This window comes from Archocentrus centrarchus, chromosome 3 (assembly GCF_007364275.1).
Source record: "Archocentrus centrarchus isolate MPI-CPG fArcCen1 chromosome 3, fArcCen1, whole genome shotgun sequence".
Classification (NCBI taxonomy): domain Eukaryota; kingdom Metazoa; phylum Chordata; class Actinopteri; order Cichliformes; family Cichlidae; genus Archocentrus; species Archocentrus centrarchus.
The window spans coordinates 35,100,135-35,121,325 of NC_044348.1; the positions used below are offsets into that span (position 1 = coordinate 35,100,135).

General features: G+C 45.9%; 1 protein-coding gene across 7 annotated transcripts; it reads right to left on the bottom strand.

Moving 5' to 3' along the window:
• Window positions 1-355: 355 nt before the first annotated feature.
• On the bottom strand, window positions 356-20,695 carry zdhhc1 (zDHHC palmitoyltransferase 1). Of its 7 annotated transcripts, none has more exons than XM_030720615.1 (12): window positions 20,630-20,695; window positions 19,476-19,595; window positions 18,872-19,223; window positions 18,118-18,293; window positions 9,108-9,209; window positions 8,447-8,571; window positions 6,408-6,563; window positions 5,416-5,531; window positions 5,236-5,324; window positions 4,258-4,369; window positions 4,068-4,146; window positions 356-2,117 (listed from the first exon to the last, which is right to left on the bottom strand). In XM_030720615.1, the coding sequence occupies exons 3-12, from the start codon at window positions 19,088-19,090 to the stop codon at window positions 1,621-1,623; spliced, it is 1,671 nt and encodes a 556-aa protein (XP_030576475.1). In that variant the 5' UTR covers window positions 19,091-19,223; window positions 19,476-19,595; window positions 20,630-20,695; the 3' UTR covers window positions 356-1,620. The 7 variants fall into 7 exon arrangements, with proteins under 7 accessions (XP_030576475.1, XP_030576467.1, XP_030576490.1 ...); XM_030720607.1 differs by having other exon boundaries at window positions 20,305-20,681; XM_030720630.1 differs by having other exon boundaries at window positions 356-2,114; window positions 20,096-20,681.
• Window positions 20,696-21,191: the final 496 nt, after the last annotated feature.

Below are 21,191 nucleotides of genomic sequence, written 5' to 3' on the forward strand. Positions count from 1 at the left end.
GTGTATAAGAAGGTGGAGATGACTGGGACCTGTAGGACTCTTCCTTTGCTCTCTTTGCATAAAACTCCCATTTTTACCGTTGCTGCTGTCATTTCATTTATGCAATCATTTCTGCTCTTGACCCGTCCTCGCTGATAATGGCTCTCAGTTATGTAAAGACTATAATAAAGGATTATTTATTTAGATCTCATAAAACTAATTTTAAGAAGCCCGGTGATGGACAGGTGACCCATCCAGGATGTACCCCTGCTTCTCGCACCATTACAGCAGGCACAGGCCCCAGCCCCCCCGCGACCCTAAAGTGGACAGCAGTGCAGAAAACGGATGAAACAAAAGCATAGGGTTTAAAGGTTATTCCAAATTTATTTGACCTTTTTTGTCACTTCTGACAGTGATGACAAAAATGCTAAAATTGAGGCTTAAAAAAGTTTAAAAAGTTCAAACAAACAGTGATGTCAGGGTTAGGGTTTGTGTGTCCATCTTTTATATACAGTCTCTACGCAGGCTGAACAAATCTGCGTCTCTTAAACGTGTTTTATGTGGACGGACGACTCATTTTTGGGACAGACCCACATTTACATATATGAAACAAAAATATGAAGTTCAGCTGCAGCATTTTTACCGAAACAATGATCTGAAGTTTCTCAGTGAACGGATGACGTGGCTCCAAACTGAAGATCCAGCTGCTGCAGTAACTCTTCAGGCATTAACAAGCAGCCACAGCAGAGAGTGCAGCAAATCTCCAGACCAACATCTGGACCTCAGGAGCAGCAGCTGCATATAAACATGTAGCAAATGAACCGCTTTTCATTCTTTATTAAATCAGCTGACAGGTGAAACAGCCTCCACACGGCCGCTCAGGCTCATGTGAGGGTCTGAAAAGTGACACTTTTAAAGGAGCAGTTCAGCATTTAGTGACGGATTCCTGCTGAGACAGAACTGCTCCCAGCACTCCTGACTTCACGCTGCTTCGCTCGGGTGTGACTGTGGCTGAAGGAGCTCACATTTGGTCTGATCCCCTCACACTGCACTCCAACTACGCAGCAACAGCCAATTAGCTTCCACTTAAGACTGGAGGTGAGGGGAAACCAAAGACCGACTCACATGTTCGACGTCTGGAACGAACTAAATGCTGAAATGCTCCTTTAAAGCGATTCAATCAGGGGGCAGGGGGCGGAGCTACACAAACAGCAGAAGCTTAAAGCGCAGCGCTGTCCTGATCACACTTTAAATCACTGAAGGTCTGAGTTTCAGTTACCGGCTCGGTGTTACTCATCTCATTATTTCCCGATGTGTTCGCTGACTGATTATTGGCCTTTCTGGAGTTCAGGTTTTCAGCGTTACCATGGGGACCATGTTACAGCAGAGGAGCAATAACAGGAAACGGTAAAAACAACAGGGAGGTGTCCATAAAATCTCCACAGGAACAGACACACAAACACTTAAAACAACTGAAGGTCCTTCATTTATCAAGACGCAGACAGGAAGTCAGCTTTGGCTTTCAAAATTAAATCAATAAATAGAGTGATACAAACCCTTCAGAATAAAAGTAAAAGAGTTGTGCAAACAAGGGATTGTAAAAAGATGAAGAGTGGCAGTCTGCTCAGAGTACTCCTCCATCTAGGAGGGAGCACCTGAGCCCAGCGACGTCCGGGACGCTGGTCTGGACCCGGGTCCGAGCCTCGGTCCAGCCTTCCTCCTGCCCAGGCTGAGGCCTTCCTCCTGGAGCTCAGCGACCTCTCCGCTGGCCCGGCTGACAAACACTAAGGGAGGCTGCGTGGTGGCCATCTCGAACCTCAGCTCCACTGCGTTCTTAGCGCGGGAGGAGGCGGCCTTCCTTTTAGTCCTGGGCTGTGGGGAGGGCAGGGGGAATGCCGGGACGGGCCTGTGCGAAGAGGTCGAGCCGTCTGCCCCAGAAGCTGAAGAGCCCAGTTTGGCCAACGCCACCGGGATCTCCTCCAGAGACTCCGCAGAGTCGGAGTGGTACTCGGCAGGAGGTGCGGCGGCCTGGACGGGGCCTGGAGTGGAGGCCAGGGGGGGCAGCGAGGCCCTCAGGGGGAATGCTGGGAAAGGAAGCCGCTGACCCAGGGACACAGTGGACACACCGCTGGGCTCTGCTGGGGACAAACAAAACAGGAACAGAAGAAATTCACTTCCTGAAGACGGCTCAGAGGATCAAAGGACCGCTGAGCAAATCACGAACAACACTGAGCATGCAGACTGAAACGGTTACTCTGTGTATGAGCTGCTCTTTGATCTGAATTACTGGAACATCAAACACCACCATCTGCTGCCTGAGATCCGACTCTAACCTGAAGGAAACACCTGAATGTTTTCCAGGGGTGGAGAGCCTCCAGGTCGGGGCTGTGCTGATTGACGAGGAGCTCAATCGATGATGCTCAGAGTTTCCAGTCAAGCAATATTTTTAGCACATTTATCTATTAATGCATTAAATTATTATTATCACACTATTAGAGTCATCTTCAGTTTAAGTTGCGGTCTTTGAAATGTGTGTGCGTGAACACGGATTCATCCTCCAAACTGAGAAAAACAAAGGGAAGCATTTCTGTCTGTTGTTCTTATTTATTACAGCCAGTAACATTTTAACCAGTCAGCTGATATCATCCTTTGATGGATGTTAATTACAGCACTGCTGGGAACAAACTGATTCTTTCTCATCATGATGGAAGTGGGAATTAAACTCCCCCGTGTGGATCTGTGTGCGTCTCTCCCTCAATTCAATTCAAATCCAATTGCAGCACATCACAACAGAACAGTCACAAAGTTTTAAGCCTAATCTTAAAAATAGAGAGGGTGTCTGTCTCCTGAATCCAAGCTGGGAGCTGGTTCCACAGAAGAGGGGCCTGAAAGCTGAAGGCTCTGCCTCCCATTCTACTCTTAAGTATCCGAGGAACCACAAGTAAGCCAGCAGGTGTTGTGTTTGTTGTGTTTCCTCCACACAGTATGTATTTTGGAGGGTTGACAGCTACCTCAAAGGGGGGTACATTTGCCCCTTCCCCCAGCAATCTCACTACTGGACAACAGGACGATCAGACTAGGGAGAAAATCACCCACCCCCAGTCCAAGTTTTCCAGGTTTTTCCAACAGGTGCGGGAAATGCAATAACCAAAATAGCAGCAGCAGAAATCAATATCACATGTTTGGATTTGCTTCAACATCACTACAGGTCTGAACACGATGCTTGTGAACATCTGTGATGCTTTAACCGTGGAGTGGAGTCAGCATGTGGAGAGTAAAATCCTGTGTGACACTCTGAAATGGATAAACGGCAGCTGGATCCTGAGAACAGGTAAAGTTTAGACTGAAATCTGCGCTCAGTGACCCGAGGCTGGGCACACGACCTGCAGCATCAGTGTGCAGCTGCACGTGCCTTTTTTTTAGGTCATTCTTTTCTCCCCTATCTTTGAGCTGCTCCTCCACCCTTCGTTACAGTCACAGGATCTGCTGTCTGAAGGTGGGGCAGACAGAAGCTTTGTGTTCAATTAAGGAACTACGACTCTGTTTCTGCTCAGTTCAGCTCCTTCGTCCTGACAGATGTTCAGGAACTTTTTCACTTGGTTTCAGTGCTTAATCAGCTGGTGTCAGTAAGTCTGACCTCTCTAAATAAATGCCATAGATGGATTTGTTGTTTAGTGGACTGTCAGATGTGGGAACGATCAGTAAATACAAACAATGTTCTTTTCTTTTAGCTGCCATCTGTTTATTACTGCTGATTAATCCTGTGTTATTTAGCTGATCACAGCACTCAGCTTTTTATGCTGAAAGCTGTTTCCAGGGTCACTTCTGTACTAACTGCTCTCCACTGTGAGCTCAGCCGGATCCTCTCTGCTCGCCACAGGACTCGTTTTATGACATTTGAGTCACAAGTGTTTTCCAACATCACAGCTTCTGCCATCAGAGTTTCACTTCTGCATGTGAACACTCCACAGGGGCCCCAGGTTAACACCATTAACTGTCAAACAGGAGGTCACTTAAACAGTTGTTCCAGAGCAGCGGCCCTTTGACAGCCTTCAGCTTCAGGTTAGAGAACACAGGTGAGTCCGTACCGGGAGGCGGGGCTGTGGTCGGGCAGCGCTCTCTGGTCACCTCTGCTGGGACTTTACGCACCTTCTTCTTCTTTTTCTTCTGTGAAAGAACAAAAGTACAAAGGAGACTTTTAGGCGCCCTCTCCCTCACTGTCACCTCCTCTCTTTAAATCCCGTCAGACCTCCACAGTCTGTGTGAGTCTGTTTATACCTGTGTGTGTCGGTGTGTGTGTGCTGCTTTCATCTCTGTCGAGACGGTGGGCGGAGCTTCTTCCTCCATGACAGAACTGGATACGCTCCTCACTCTGCCATTAGCCAGGAACCTGACAGACACACACACACACACACACAGTCCTGAATGCAGCCACTTTGATGTGTGAAACACAGATATCTCCTTCTCCAGCACGGTGTTGGTGCCCAGTCTGAACCACAGAGCCCAACACTGGAGTCACTGACATCATCGGCTATCTGAGGGGCTACCACAACAAATTCAGCCCACCTGATAAATGAATGAATTTCTGGTAGTAATGCTACATAACACGTGGGTTTCTAACCTAAAAAATGTGGGCTGCTTCTCAAAGGCACCAAAACAGAACCGGCACCATGCTGGTGAGAAAGAGGTCAGAATGTTAATGAAAAGTAGCACGAGTCTTCTTTACCTGAGGGCGATGTCAGGTAAAGAAGACAGTGTTTATTTACATTATTCTTATTCCAGCTGTGGTGCAGCAGGATGTGGCCGTGACTGTCGACCAGTGAACCTCGGAGCCGACGGACTGGAACCAGAACAGTTTAACTGGACAAGAATCGATTCCAGATGTGATTAAGAACTGAAACTAATGTCTGCTGTTTTAGTTTGTGTCTCCTTCTCCTACTGTCTCTGGCAGACAGGATTCAGGGCAAACGTTACAGTGAGTGGGCTTATTTATTACACACACACACACACACACACACAATACACACTTTGTTTGCCTCCTGAAAGTTGAAGCCAAAAAAAATTTCATGTTGCACTTTGTTTTCTGCAAAGAAAACCGTGTCCATGGTGACGAGGTCCGGCCCCCGCCCGTGATGAAATAACTGTTGTCGGCTGTTCACTGAGACGTGTCAGGACCCGGTCAGCCCGCCTCAGCCAATCACAGCACAGCAGGAAGACCCGTCCATCTGAAGCAGAACGGGAGGAGCTGACACTTACTCTGCCTCTCCCTGCACAGCCACAGCCGTAGGTTCCTGCACGTCCAGCTGAGGGTTGGTGTAACCCAGAGTCCCTGAGTAGTTCACATCCTGGGGGGGGGGCAGCAGAGGACAAAGACTCAGACCATGAACTCAACCCTGCCCAAACCAGACTCCTCCTTTCAGTAACACAGTCAGTTACCTTGAGGATTGAAGGAACTGCAGTCTCCCTCACAGATCCTGGTTTCCTCGAGTCTGTGCTGTCCACACGGTGGCGCTGCCGCACTATGTATTCATAAGTACTGAGCCTGTTCCACACTGAAACGCACAAACACACATACAGGGCATCTCAGACCCCTGAAATGGCCTTTAAATGTCTGTCTGTAAGGAAAGAAAGGACGTGGACTAAATGTTCTCTCAGTGTCTAAATCTGGTCCTCAGAGACACAGGTGTACACAGGTGTACACAGGTGTACACAAACACACACAGGCTTTGTTCTGAAATACTGACAGAGACTCGCAGCAGCAACACAGGGTGAAAACACAAATTTATTGTGTATTTGCCACAAAATCACTTTAATGAACTCTGTGAGAGCAGATGAGGAAGGAAAAAAAGCTTCATGCTGCTGAGTAATTAAATCAATATTCAAACGTGTGATATAGCAGAAATGTCTCTCTGTTTTGTGGCGCTGCAGAGGAGGGCCGCCTCAGACCGCTGAAACCTCATACTGTGTTTAAAGAAGAGGGCGAACTGAGGATTCGTGCTCATTTCCACTGAGGCTGCATTATGAAGTGCATCAGGTCCAGAACGAAGGACTGATTGGAGCAATAAAAAAAAACAAAAACAGAAAAACAGGAAAACCTCTTTATTATTAAAACACTGTCTTAAAGGTGTGGGTGCAGACTCCCCCTCCCTAACTGGCTAAGGCTCGAATCCTTCAGAGGGTCAGCACGTACGGCCTGTGAACTGTACTGCCTGTATTTACAGGTGCATGCTGCACCTGTAGCAGACGACTGTAGAAGCAGAGAACTGTGAGGAGCTGAAATCAGCTCATTGTAAAAAAGGCTGCGAAGCCTCACAGGGACCACACTGACATTCTAAGTTTAAATGCAGGACAGAAAATAAGGAAAAGCTTCTTTTTTTTTTTAAACAGATGTGACAGGTGGACAGACAGCCAGGTGTGTTATTTCTTACTCAGGTAGATGTGGAAACAAAGCAAGTGGCAGAGCAACACGGAGGACAGGAGACCCAGAGCGATCGTGATGGCAGCCAGGACGGGAATCACCGGCGCTGCCGACCTGAGAGGCGCCACGGGCAGGAAGACGAACCACACACCTGTCTCATTCCTCACTGCAGGACACAAAAACACTGGACAGTGAGAGCAGCATTTGGATGAATGGCCTGATAACAGCCCAGTATCAGGGTGTCATAATTATCTTTTCAGTACTCCTTACACAGTTCTGCTAATACTTCTGTTCTTATTATTAGTCTGAATGAAACAATAAATGTTTAACAGTGCCCTTCAGAGCAGCAAAAATCAGTAACATTTCACTGAAACAAACGTAAGCTGTCAACAAACTGAATCAAACTCCTCACATCAAAACACAAGAATGAAGGACATCAGTCATCCTTCTCCACCTTCCTCCCTCTGCTGCTGCTGAGCTAGAAGAATCTGACTGGAGACATAAACTACAAACAGTTCAATGATCACTCATCAAACATCATTCTGATAACACTGCATGTGCGAGTGTCACCTACAACCATCCATCCTTCAGCCCATATTCATGAGATTCATGAGAAAATTTAACACAAAAATCTGATTTTATTTTACTAATAATTATGACACTGTTTATATGCAGGGTGGTTAGCACCATCGTCCTGGGTTTGACTCCATCTGTGTGGAGTTTGATGTCCTCGCCATTCTCTCAGCGTACTCCGGCTTCCTCCCACAGTCCACAGTGAGTGGGGTCAGGTTAATCTGAGATCTGGCCGTAGGTGTGAATGTGACTGGTCTCTATCTCTCTGTGTTGGCCCTGCAGTAAACTGGTGACCAGGTGTATCCTGCCTCTCACCCTACGCCAGCACCTCCAAACCATACATCACTACCATCTTGTAAACCCTCCCTTTCACTCTTGCGGTCATCCTTCACTCACAGGTCACCCCGGACACTCTGACCCCCGTTTGCCTCAACAGCCTTAATTTTTCATAGCATGGATTCAACAAGGTGCTGGAAACATTCCTCAGAGATTTTGGTCCGTACTGAGCATCGCACAGTTGCTGCAGGTTTGTCGTATGCACATCTATGATGTAAATCTCCTGTTCTACCACATCCTGAAGAAGCTCCATTGGACTGAGATGTGGTGACTGTGGAGGCCATTGACTACAGTGAACTCATTGTCACATTCAAGCAACCAGTTAGAGTTGATCTGTGACTGTGGTCATAAAGGGTTGGACGTGGTCAGCAACAACACTCAGTTGGTACTTAGGGGGCCCAGCGGTGCCAAGAAAATATCCCCCACACCATTACAGCCCCACCACCGGTCTGAACATTTGAGGCAGGAGGGATGCATGCTTTCATGTAGTATATCCCAGATTCCCAGAATCAGACCAGACGTTTTTCCAGTCTTCTAATGTCCGGTTTTGGTGAGCCTGTGTGATCTGTAGCCTCGGTTTCCTGTTCTTAGCTAACAGGAGTGGCACCCAGCGTGGTCTTCTGCTGCTTTAAACTTTCATATGCTGTGCTGATGCTCTTCTGCATACCGTGGTTGTTTCTCTCCTATCAGCTCGACGCAGCCTGGCCCTTCTCCTCTGACTCAGAGAGCTGCTGCTCACTGGATATTTTCCCTTTTTCATATCCCTCTCTGTAAACCCTACAGATGGTTAAGTGGGAAAATCCCAGCAGATCAGCAGTTTCTGAAATCCTTAGACCAGCCCGTCTGGCACCAACATTCAGTCCGTTAAACACCTTTCTTCCCCATCCTGATGCTCGGTTTTCATTCATATAATGTAATGAGATCTGGATCGAAATACGAACATGTTAAAAATAAAAGGTTAGCAGTTAGTCTCCACGCACAGCTTTTGCTCTCACGCTTCAACCACTGGTTGTGTGAGACAGCTGCAGCTTCTCTACAGCTTCTGAAATGCAGCATGTCAGAAATTTGGGAGGAACTGCTTTGATGGACACGACAGACTCACAGTTTCTTTGTGGTACAAGGTCAGAGGTCAGATCTTACCCAGGAAGTGTTTGTCGGTGCGGAGTTTGGTGGGGTCCAGAAAGAACTCGATGAAGACGTAGGAGGCCACAACAAGAACGAGGCAAACCCCCAAAAGAGCTGAGATCACACTGTGGAGGAACAACCTGCAGGACACACGGCACTGCTCAGTACACACACTACTACACACAGTACTAGTGAGCATACATATACAGAAATATAGCTTTAAAAAGTATTCATTAAAATATTTAAAAAGCATTTTGCTACATTGACACATGTGTTACTGCAGGATTTTAGGGGAGACTGTTGGAAATGCCGCTGACTCGGTTTTATGTTAAACACACTGAGACTGTGTTTGAATCTGCACAGGCAGGAGCACAGAGTCACCAAAACAACGACAACACCCACATTCAACTCCTCACTGAGCCACATCAGTCACGACACGTCCTCTGATTCACCCCCCCTCCCCATCGTATGGCAGCCGCCTCCTTCTGTTAGTCTGTCGTGACTTTGGCGTTTTGAAGACTTTAAAAGTCCCAGAGAGTCAGACGTGCAGCAGCAGGGGGCGTGAAACGATCAGAGCTGTATAACAGCGCCGCCTCCCTGTCAGAGACAGCTGTTTGTTGGGAGTAAAGCAGTGCAGGTGACAGCTTCCTCCACAGAAAAGCAAACCAATACTCACTTGTAGTTCCTGCTGCCCACGCAGTTGTTGAGCCACCGACAGTGATGGTCAAAGTTCGCCACGCATTTGTTACAGGCGCTACAATGTTTCGACTTTGGTCCCCTGAAACAACACAATGCACAGATTAATATACTGACTTCATTTGAGCATCTGTACTTACAACCGGGTACTAATGTGCTAGTACTAGTACATGGAATGTGTACCAGTGTAACACACATGAACCTCATGAACATACATGTTCGATGACCTTACTGATGTGTTGAAGCAGCAGCAGTAACATTTGCTTTGATGTGTGTGAGGATGTTTGTTTTGTGACTCAGTTTCTTAAAACTCAAATGGTAAATAAACCGTTACATAAACAGCCAATCACAGAGCTTCACATCCTGCTGTTGTCACGGTGATAGTTACAGTCGTCTCTGCTGCACAGAAGACTTTGATCAAAGAAGTTTAACGGTGACCTATTTTGCATTTTTTCCTTATACTGTCAGAGTGCTGGATGTTCACATAGTCCCGTATCACCCCAACAGAGCACTTTGCTCTCAGACTGCTGGCTTACTTGTGGTTCCTAGGATACTTAAGAGTAGAATGGGAGGCAGAGCCTTCAGCTTTCAGGCCCCTCTTCTGTGGAACCAGCTCCCACATATTTATATACCACTTTAGCATTTAGAGGTTTAAACCAGCATTAGTTATTATTAACCTCTGACTCTCTTCCACGATGTGTCTTCGACCATAAAAAGCATCTTGAGATGCCTGTTGTTGTGATTTGATTCTATATAAATAAAACTGAATTGAACTGAACATTAAACATGGCCAAAGTCTCCAATATTGAGGTCAGTATATGTGAGCTCAGTTTCAGCAGATGTCCTTATCTCAGGCACACAGCTGTCCAAATTTCTTTCATTTTGTTTCTGAGGGACAGCCTATCAGAAGAAAACTGACCGAAAGCTTGTTTCACTTTGTTTTCAAAAAGCTTGTTTCAGATGGGGGAAGAACTGCACAGGGGTCTGTATAAGATAAATATCATTATGTGTAATTGGGAGTCATGCAAAGCTACTCTAGGAACAGCATAAAAGTACAATGAGCCCCCTTTAGCATTGCTCTTTAGATTCTGGGTCATCGTGCCTGTGATGTTCAGAAATGAGAGTTATGGGAAACGATGTATGATGAAGGATGCATGTCTGATAGGAGGTTTACAGTTTGTAAGAGTCCCTGTGACCCAGTTCTCTGAGGCCTCCGGAGACCAGCCCACTGACCCTTTTCTTCTGAGGCTGTCACTGTAGCTCGGCTTCTCTGAGCACCTCCATTATTTACAGCACGCTCAGGAACTGAGCTTCATTCAGCTGCGGAGGACTATGCAACACTGCAATTAACTTCACATCACCTCTCCCTGCTCCCCTCAAGCCAGTAAAATATTTAAATGTAGACTTAAAAGCGGCAGAATTCAGCAGTGAGCAGCTCCTGTCTGCTATGCAGATGCACCGACAACCTGAGGCAGCTCCTGAGCTGTCGTTTCTCTGGAGGTCTGTTCTGATTCATATCAAAGATGACAATCGGCTCACACTCAATCTAAACATGTGCACTTCATTCGAGTGAGTACGCAGGGAAACAGCTAATTCCTCTTGACATTTACAATGTCTACACACAGAGTCTGGTGGGTGACCAGCTCAGGTTCCTTCAGATCTGCAGTCCAAAAAAACCCCAACCATAAGCTGTTTGCACATAATGAACTATGGAAAATGATGGGAGAATCAGGTCGGGATAAGTCCTTCAGACATGAAGCACGTGTGAGATGTGGAAAGATTAGAAACATTCAGATTCTAATTAATAGAAATACTCCAGTGGATTTAGGTAAGGCCTGATTTAGACTTCTGCGCAGGGTCTTTGCGAGGCTTACGTATGTAACCAGAAATCCCCTCTGAACCCTACGCGGTAATCACAATCTTTGCAGGCTGCATCGGGTGCACATCAGGTTATGTCGTAGGTTACTGCGTAGGGTTCAGAGGGGATTTCTGGTTACATACGGTAGCCCTGCAAGGACCTGAATTCCTATGGATGCTGCCTGGATAGAAGATGCAGGACGAACAGTCTCTACTGTACTATTTGAACGTGGGCAAAGCTGGTGCAATTGGACATCACGCTGACTTTGTGCAAGAGGGCTGACAGGTTAAAGACCACCTGAGCTCCAGTCTGACCGAGACTGAGAACAACACTTGCAATTTGTTAGGTAACGTCTAGAAAAGTTCATGGCTGCAGTGCACGGTTTAAAAAAAGGTTACAGAGAAAGGTGGAGCACAGGGGAGGAAAATCAATCAAAAATCAATTTAACACGACACATTTTCAGTTCTGTGAGCAGAAGCTCCATGACCTCACATTAGGATCAGTAAGACTCTGACTTTGTGACATTCACAAAGAATTCCAAAGTCTGCGGCTGTAAATTAACCTTTGTAAACCCGTTAGTAAATCTACAAGACTTCCACTTTAATTTATGGGACAAATCTTTCCAACACACATGCTTAAATACAACTTAAACGCACCAGAGTGTGACTGGACAGCGACAATCCAGAGCATGGGACACAGCTCACAACATAAATCCAGCTTCAGTTCATGTTCATGTTGCTACAACAAAGCTGAGCTGCTAACAGGCAGTTTGTGTGAGCATGTGTGTGTTTGTGCAGCCTGCAGAGACCGTCCTCCTGTGAGGGATCCTCAGCAGGGCCATAACGCCTGTGAAAACTCCAAGAGCAGCTCAGGTAACTACAGCGGGATGATCCCCGTTAGCCACATCTCAGCTATTAACCGACCACAGGGAAGCACGATCAGCACGTTTCAGCTGGTGTTAGCACCACCTGCTGGCAGCAGTCCACAGTGTGGTTCTGATTAACCTCGGATCATTCAGGATTAATAGAAAACAGATGCTTTTTGTTTTTAACAGACCTTCATGCTCCGTGGTAGATAAACCCTGATTTCATCTAAAGCCATCACCACAGCCTCAGCAGGAATAACTGCCTGCGTCATTCTGGTGCACATTAAGGGATATAAAGGCCCGCTACAGTTTCCACATACACAACTCTGCCAGGATCCACTTTTGTCACCGGACCGTGAGGTTCTGTGTAGTCTGACTTATGCATGCGTTCCTTACAACAGAAATGAAGTGCAGTGCCTGCAGCTGTCTGTGTGCAGCAGGGCTGTGCTGCATCATATAGTCTGCAATAATGTCGGCTTAAATTTTTACATTATATAAAAGTGTGATGCCATCAGTGATGTAGTAATGTTGGCAGATATGCTCTCAATTGTGCAAAAGGCATGTTTGTTTCCTGTTGTTTACAGACAAGTTATTTTTGTTAAATATTAATGTGGCAGAGGACGCCGACAGCCAATGAGGCGTGTTGTTTTTGACATGTGGTATACACTGGTGGGCGTGAATAAAGTTTTCCCTCTCGCGGGGAGTTGGTTCAAGTCTGGGAAAACTAATGGCTGGTGTGTTTTTGTTCCTCCGTAATGATCGTCGGTAAAGTCTAGGCTTCCATGCCAGGATCTCTGTGCATCTTGTCTCTGCTAACAGGTTATGGGCCCAGTATAGCTTAGACTTGCCCAGAGAAAGTTGTCAAGTGATTTTCCACCGAAAGAAACGTCGCAACGTACAGCGTGTCCGGTGAGAGTTAGCATGCTAACACCATGAGTCGACGGGTCGCCGAGTCAAATAACCGCTGGTCTCGGCTAGTTTTTGACGGAGATGAAAAGAACTATGAACTGTGGGAGACGAAATTTTTGGGCCATCTTCGATTGCAAGGATTGAAAGATATCATTCTGAAGCAGCCTGCCGGCGTCGAGGAAGAAGAGGACAGCGCGAAAAACGCAGAGGCATATGCGGAGCTGATCCAGTTCCTGGATGACAAAAGTTTGTCTCTAGTGATGCGAGAAGCGGCGGACAATGGGCAGAAAGCGCTGAAGATCCTAAGGGACTATTATGCAGGTAAAGGAAAGCCTCGCATAATTAGTCTGTATACAGAACTGACTTCACTCCAAAAGTCTACCAGTGAGAGTGTGACTGAGTATGTAATACGGGCAGAGGCCGCCATCACTGCCCTGAGAAATGCTGGTGAGACATTGAGTGATGGGTTATTGATAGCAATGGTTTTAAAGGGACTGCCAGATTCATTTAGACCGTTTGCTATCCATATCACACAAAGTGAAGTGACAGTGACCTTTGCAGAATTTAAAACTAAACTGCGGAGCTATGAGGACACTGAGAAAATGCGCACCGTAGCATCGGCGGATAATGTCATGAAAGCAGGAGCACGGCCGGGTGACAAACCCGCGTCTGAAATTCCAAATGACCGGGGAGCCGGGAATACAGACATTGTGTGTTTCAGATGTGGATTAAGGGGACACAAAGCCAGAATGTGTCAGCGCAAGCAGTGGTGCAGTGAGTGTAAAAGCTCTACACATCGGGACGCAACCTGCAGAGGGAAACAGCGACGGGACAACGCGCGAAAAGTTTCTGAGGAACCAAGCGGCAAGGATTATGCATTCCGGACGAGCGACGAGGATCCAGGGATCCAGTCAGGGCGTGGCGTCAAAAAGAAAGGTCTGATGGTGGACACGGGAGCAACTTCGCATATCGTTACGGATATTGCAAAGTTTGTAAAATTCGATGACAGCTTCCAGGCCAAGACACACTACGTAGAGCTGGCTGATGGTACGAAGTGCAACGGAGTCGCAGAGCACAGAGGAGATGCAGAGGTTTGCTTGATCGACAGCAGGGGGCAGTGCCACAAAACAACTCTGAGGCAGGCACTGTACATTCCTTCATACCCACAGGACATCTTTTCTGTAAAAGCAGCTACTTCCAGCGGAGCAACTGTTATTTTCAAGCAAGAGAAAAATACCCTACAGCACAGAGACGGTACAAAGTTTCCCATATATGAATATAACAGATTGTACTACTTGCAAACAGTGAACAAAAGTGATGACCAGTGTAACGGTTGCTATGACATGCAAACATGGCATGAAATATTAGGGCACTGCAATTATGATGACATTCAAAAATTACAAGGTGTTGTCAATGGTATGACAATCAAAGGTAAAACTGATAAATCAGCCCTACATTGCCAGGTATGCACACAGGGGAAGTTTATTCAGACTAGGAACAGGGAGCCTGATGTAAGAGCCAAGGCTGCTCTAGAACTGGTGCACACAGATCTAGCAGGACCAGTAGACCCAGAATCCAAAGATGGATATAGGTTTGCATTATCATTCACTGATGATTATTCCAGTGCAGTGTTTGTGTATTTTCTGAAAAGTAAAAGCGACACAACACAAGCAACACAGAAATTTGTGGCTGATACAGCCCCATATGGGCAAATTAAATGTATCAGATCTGACAATGGAACGGAGTTTATGGGGAAGGATTACCAGGCACTTCTCAGAAAAAATGGGATCAGGCATGAGACTTCAGCACCATACTCGCCACATCAGAATGGTACTGCCGAGCGAAACTGGCGCACACTCTTTGACATGGCCAGGTGTATGCTAATAGAGAGTGAGTTACCTAAGGAGTTATGGACATATGCAGTACAAACCGCAGCTGTGGTGAGGAACAGATGTTTTAACAAACGCACAAAACAGACACCATATCTAATGCTGACAGGAAGAAGACCAAACCTTTCTAGGATGCAGAGATTTGGGACAGTGTGTTATGTTTACAGACAGAACAAGAGGAAACTAGACTCGAGATGTGAGAAGGGAGTTTTTGTCGGCTATGACAAGAATAGTCCAGCTTACATGGTCTACTACCCTAACAGTGGGAAGGTACAGAAGCACAGACTGGTGAAGTTTGTTATCAAAACAACTGTAGAGAGAGAGACACAAACTCACATGATGCCAGGTGATGATGATGACTTTGAGGTACAAAACAGGACTAGCAAGACTAGAGAAAATACTGATGTTCAATGTCAGCTTCCAGTAACCATGCCTGAGGTGAACAACCAGTCACAAGAGTGTGAGACAAACCATGAGGCTGCACGTTACCCTTCCAGAGTGAGGAAAAAGCCAGAATATTTGAGTGAATATGTAACTGGTGAGGACAGTGGTGATCAAGTGTTGACTAACATGGATTATTGTTACAGAGTTATGTGTAACATACCCCTAACATTCAGAGAAGCAGTAACGTCATCTGACTCTCAGAAATGGGTAGGTGCAATGGATGAAGAAATGGAGTCACTGAAAGAAAATGGCACATTTACCTTAACCACCTTGCCAGAGGGTAAGAAAACAGTGGGGGGTAGATGGGTATATGCAATCAAAAACAATGTAGATGGAACTGAAAAATACAAGGCACGATACGTAGCCAAAGGATACAGTCAGAAGATGGGTGTAGATTATGAGGAAACATTTTCTCCTACTGCTAACCTGACCAGTATCAGAGTATTGATGCAAAAGGCAGCGCAAGAAAACATGATTTTACATCAGATGGATGTTAAAACTGCCTACCTACATGCACCGGTAGATTATGAGATATACATGGAACAGCCAGAAGGTTATGAGGTGGAATCCGACACCGATAAAAGATTGGTGTGCAAGTTGAAAAAGTCACTGTATGGGCTAAAGCAATCAGGCAGAAATTGGAATAGGATGTTGCATGAATATTTGAGTGAAAACAACTTTGTGCAGAATCCTGCTGACCATTGTGTTTACACAAGGGTGACAGAAAATGAGAAAGTGATCTTGATAATATGGGTAGATGACCTGCTTATCGCAGCCAGTGATGTGAAAGCATTGACTATTGTGAAAGAAATGCTCACAGCAAGGTTCAAAATGAAAGATTTGGGTAAACTGAAACATTTCATTGGTATAGATTTTGACCAGAGTGATGACTGTGTAAGAATGTCACAGAAAAAATATGTTGAAAGAATACTTACAAGGTTTGATATGCAAGATTGTAAAGCCAGAGTGACACCCTGTGAACAGAAAGTAAGCTACACGGATGGTGCAGACATGATGGACAATGTCAGGAAATATAGAGAGGCAGTGGGTAGCCTGCTCTATTTGGCTACATGCACAAGACCAGATTTGAGTTTTGTAGTAAGCAAACTGTCACAGTATTTCACTGAGCCAACTGAGGAACAATGGACTACAGTAAAACATGTACTGAGATACCTAAAGGGGACATCTGAGAAAGAACTGTGTTACAGAAAATGTGATGAGAAACTGAAGGTCCAAGCATACAGTGATGCAGATTGGGCAGCAGATCTAACTGACAGACGGAGCACAACTGGATATTGTGTAAGTCTGAGTGAGAATGGTCCTTTGATCTCATGGAAAACCAAAAAGCAATCCACTGTTGCTTTATCTACCTGTGAAGCTGAGTACATGGCATTAGCTGCAACTGTGCAAGAGTGTCTGTACCTGCTACAACTATTAGAAGGTATCGATGGACAGCAATATGCACCGTTTAAGGTTTATGAAGATAACCAAGGTGCGATAGCATTGGCAAAGAATCCTGTTACCAGACAGAGATGTAAGCACGTTGATATAAAGTATCACTTTGTAAGGTCAACTGTGAATGAGGGAAAAATTATTTTGAGTTATTGTCCAACAGATGAGATGGTAGCAGATGTGATGACAAAACCTGCCACAAAAGTTAAGCTGGTTAAGTTTGAAAGGTTTATTTTTGGAGGTTGATTGTGTATCAGTGTATACAGTGTAAGGAAAGAAACCTCATGTTTTTGTTATTTGAAAGAATGACAATGTGAGAGCAAGTGGGGGTGTTGGCAGATATGCTCTCAATTGTGCAAAAGGCATGTTTGTTTCCTGTTGTTTACAGACAAGTTATTTTTGTTAAATATTAATGTGGCAGAGGACGCCGACAGCCAATGAGGCGTGTTGTTTTTGACATGTGGTATACACTGGTGGGCGTGAATAAAGTTTTCCCTCTCGCGGGGAGTTGGTTCAAGTCTGGGAAAACTAATGGCTGGTGTGTTTTTGTTCCTCCGTAATGATCGTCGGTAAAGTCTAGGCTTCCATGCCAGGATCTCTGTGCATCTTGTCTCTGCTAACAAGTAACACCGTATCTTTACGTTCCCAAGCACACAATGACATGTCTGAGAGCGAGAGCATCATGTCAGCCTCCGATAATGATGCACTAGTTAAAAAAGGGAGCTACTTCAACAGCTTCCAAAACAACACAGTGAAACATGAAAACTGTTCCCACTAAAGGAGGAAACAACAAACTCGTTTCACCACCGTCAACTACGACCAGGTCAGGAAGGAGGCGAGGAGCAGATGGTAGCAGCTGGTGCCATCTGACCCAGAAGTAAAGCATCTCTCGCCAGCTGCACTCCAGATGACAGGAAGAGTAAACGGTGGATGGAAAAGGACGACTTTAAGCAATTAGTTAAAAAGCTCGAGCCAAGATAGAACATCCCAGGCAGGAAATATTTTCTGGTTCAGTTTTATTACACAGGCTCCTGAAGAGTTACAGGGTCAACTTAACTAAGTTACTGGTAAACTAGACTGTTAGGTAGCTTTGTTATATTTGTCTACAGAAATCACTACCTATACGCTGTGTCACTACTGCTGCACTATAAATCTGCCGGCCCCTCACCTAACACAGCACATTTTATACACAAAGGGAAAATCTTCAGTTTATATTTCACTAAAGAAGAAAAAAGATCATTGATATTACTGTAAAAGTTAACTGCTGAGCTACAATTGTAACTGCAAACTGTAAAAATGATCTGTACAGATTCTTATTAAAACAATATTCCACAGAGTGATTGATGCTGCGATCAGAGCATCGAATCACCCGGCTGAACCAACCGTGAGCTGTAACAGTTATCCCTGCTGCTGCTGATTCATCGGCACAGCTCGTCACTGCTGAGTTTTAAAGTCGTGAGCTCAGAGGACATTTGGGCTTTTTTTAATCTTTAGGACGAAGGTTTGCAACAGTTTCGGGGTCGATAACGTGATGCAGCAGACGTCCGTTTAAGAGCGGCTGTTTGTTACTCACACGTCGACCTGGCACAGGTAGCAGTGGCAGTTCTCAATGACGTGGGCGTGCTTGGAGCGGTCGAACACAGGGACCGGGCCTCTGACGCTCATCGTTCTGACGTTGTAGTCGGCCGGGTCGATGGACACGGCCATGACGTGGACGAACAGGTGGCACACGAACATGACGCCCGTACACTGACACACAGATCAGGAATGACACGCAGAAACGCCGGAGCAGTACGACCTCATCACTCTCTGTCCAGTCAGTAACAACTACTCAATACTATCAGACGTTTTAAACTTAAATATGAAGAGAAGCAAGAAAACAAGTTGTACTCATTTTTTTATATCGTAGGCGACACCAGACTCTACAACAGAAAAAGCTCCCTCACACTGCCAGACTTTACACTGTCTGTGTTAAATAATCCAGCAGACAGAATGAATAAGTCATAGACTGCCGACTGTACAACCAAGTATCCAGGACACTTGAGGAAAAATATGAGAACTCACCTGAATTATGATGCAGTTAAAATAATACGTGATCATATTTTGTGAACGAAGACTCAGAGGAAGAGTCATAAGCCTTTGAGAGAAGATCTCCACTATTCTGTGAATACAGCGCCATACTTTGAGGAAAGACTATATTAAGAGTAAAAATTCACTTTTTTTTCATAAAAAAATGCTACAGGTATAGAAGGAACTTCTCATGTGTTTAACCGTACACCTCGCTGCTAGTGGAGCAGCGGCGATGTGTCCGTGCAGTGGAAGGATACGATGTAGCCCGCAGGGATCCAGTGCGCAGGCAGCAGGGGGACGAATATGCCGAATGCGGTGACGGCGAAGTAGATGTAGAGCAGCCAGGCCAGCAGCTGAAAGGGGTGCGGAGGCCAGCTCCAGCCGTTGGTCCGAGAGCAGAGCGGCACGTCTGCTCGCCGTGGGCCGTCCTCACCGACCGGCGCCGTCCGGTTTGGGTTCCTACAGCACACGTCCATCCTGAACACACATCCAGCATCAAAGAGCTGCCGATTGTTGTCAGGCACAGAGCGTGGTCTCCATCACATGAGCGAGAGCGTGGCTGCAGGCTGAAGCTGCATAAAGAGCCGCTTCATGATCAATGAGTTTGAGCTGCAAAGGAAACAGAGAGAGAACAGAGGCTCTGATTCAAGCAACAACACACAGACCAACAACAGCTCTGCACCATCACACTGTACAACACAACCACAGCTGCAGCCAGCAGTTATCTGAAGCCATCAGTCCAGTAAGCAGTAATCAGTTTTCTACACACACTCACAGCTTCCACCTTTCTGCCATCTGAACATGAGGTGGAGTCTGTGAAGTCGTAATAAAACAATTATGCACTTGCCCCAAATTATTCACCTCATCAAATAACTGCTTTTTTTTGTCCAGGGTATATTTTCATTTTCAGTCCATCCACTGGTTAATTTCTTCATCAATCTGCCTGTGATAACAGTCTGCATACACCTCGGTTTGCCTAACCTGAGACAGTAAACAGATGATCTAACAGCAGAACTGAACATCAGAATAGCTGCAGTCAAATTTCATAATCCAACCGCTGCAGCTCTGAATTCTCTAGCTCCTGTTTTTCTAGTCTCTGGTTAACTAATCACCATCTGAGCGCTGATGTCTTCATAGAGCAGCTAAGCACCCTGTTATATTAGTGGTTTATTACTGAAGTAATAATAGATGGTCTAAGATCTTTATATGTTCGGTTTTACATGTATTTAGAAGAACAACATCAAATGCTCCTGCTGAGCAGCTGGAACCAACAACCCTGACGCTGCCTTCTACCTGCTGCAGCTGAGCAGGTCATTCATGGAGTAACTGAGCGAACGATGCAAAAGAAATGAATGAAACATTAATGAATGATCACAGCAGCAGCGCATGATTTATCAGCAAATTATTTGGTTTCAGCTCCAACAGCCACCTCAACACCGAACCACCTGCTGTGGGTGCTCATGTACGAGAGGGCAGCCCACCTGGTTAACCGGTCCCCTGAACCTCATCTCATACCGGAGCGCGGGCCTGAGCAGCGGCGTGAAGCTCTGCCGTCCCCCTGGCCCTGGGGGAGCGGGCTGCTGTTGGGGGAAATCACAGAGATCCACCAACAGCAGCCCGCTGTTGGGGGAAATCACAGAGATCCACCAACCTGGGCCACACCGTCCCGGTACCCCGGCTGTTAACTCACATCCATCTCGATAGGTAGCGGCAGTCCTCGCTCTATCCCGGAGCCGAGCTCGTCCACTGTCGAGCGGCCTGGCCGAGCCCGCTGTTACGGAAGAAACTGTGACTGGTATAAAATTCTGATTAGCTCGTCAGATAGCGTGCTAAGCTGCTAACGAGCCGCAGTTAGCCAGACACCGCTGCTGCCATGCTGGCTCTCACTCCAGCAGACGGAGGGGGGCGGTGACTGTGAACCAACCGCCGAGCGTAACGTTTAATATTTAACGTGAACGACAGTTTTAAATATTTTAAGGGTCGCTGGAGCGCCTATTAGCCTGTTAGCTTCAGACCCTGTTTGCTCGTGCGCTGCTGCCTCCCACCGTCTCCTGGCGTCTTCCAGCCTCGTAAACCGTTTCCCTGGTAACGCTATGGGGCCACAGCGATTGGTCAGTGGAGCGGACCCCGCCCATTTTGATAGCGCGCTGACAGCTGTGTTAACGGCATGTTCCCAGCAGGGGGAGGCAGATCCTCGACCAGCAGAACGTCTCCATGTGTTTTTTTTTACGGTAATATTTCTACGTCACCTTCCTAAAATAATGGACTCACGTCGTCTCAAACGACTCATGGTGTCAATATTTGGTACAGTGTTTTATATTTTCTGAAAAACCTGAAAAAAAATTACTCAGTCTATTATTTTAAGAGGGTGTAATTTAAAGCCATAGTATTATCTATTTTACCTCATTAAAACTCTACTCTTTTACTATAATTAGCAATTATTTATAATTTACTTTATCATTTAAATACCGACCTGGTAGTTTCATTCAAGTTTGTTTAGTTCCTCATTAGTCTTTAGATCCATTGTTCCATTGTTAATTTCAAACATTCAAATTTCTAATTTTGATTAACACTTAA

What these genes read in the sequence shown, in the direction of transcription:
- zdhhc1 (XM_030720615.1), bottom strand. Translation starts at nt 19,090, where the DNA reads ATGGACGTGTGCTGTAGGAACCCAAACCGGACGGCGCCGGTCGGTGAG. An exon ending in CACCGACAAACACTTCCTGG is followed by an intron (nt 6,564 to 8,446) that starts GTAAGATCTGAC and finishes TGTGTCCTGCAG; the next exon opens with TGAGGAATGAGACAGGTGTG. An exon ending in GCTGTGCAGGGAGAGGCAGA is followed by an intron (nt 4,370 to 5,235) that starts GTAAGTGTCAGC and finishes TGTGTCTGTCAG; the next exon opens with GTTCCTGGCTAATGGCAGAG.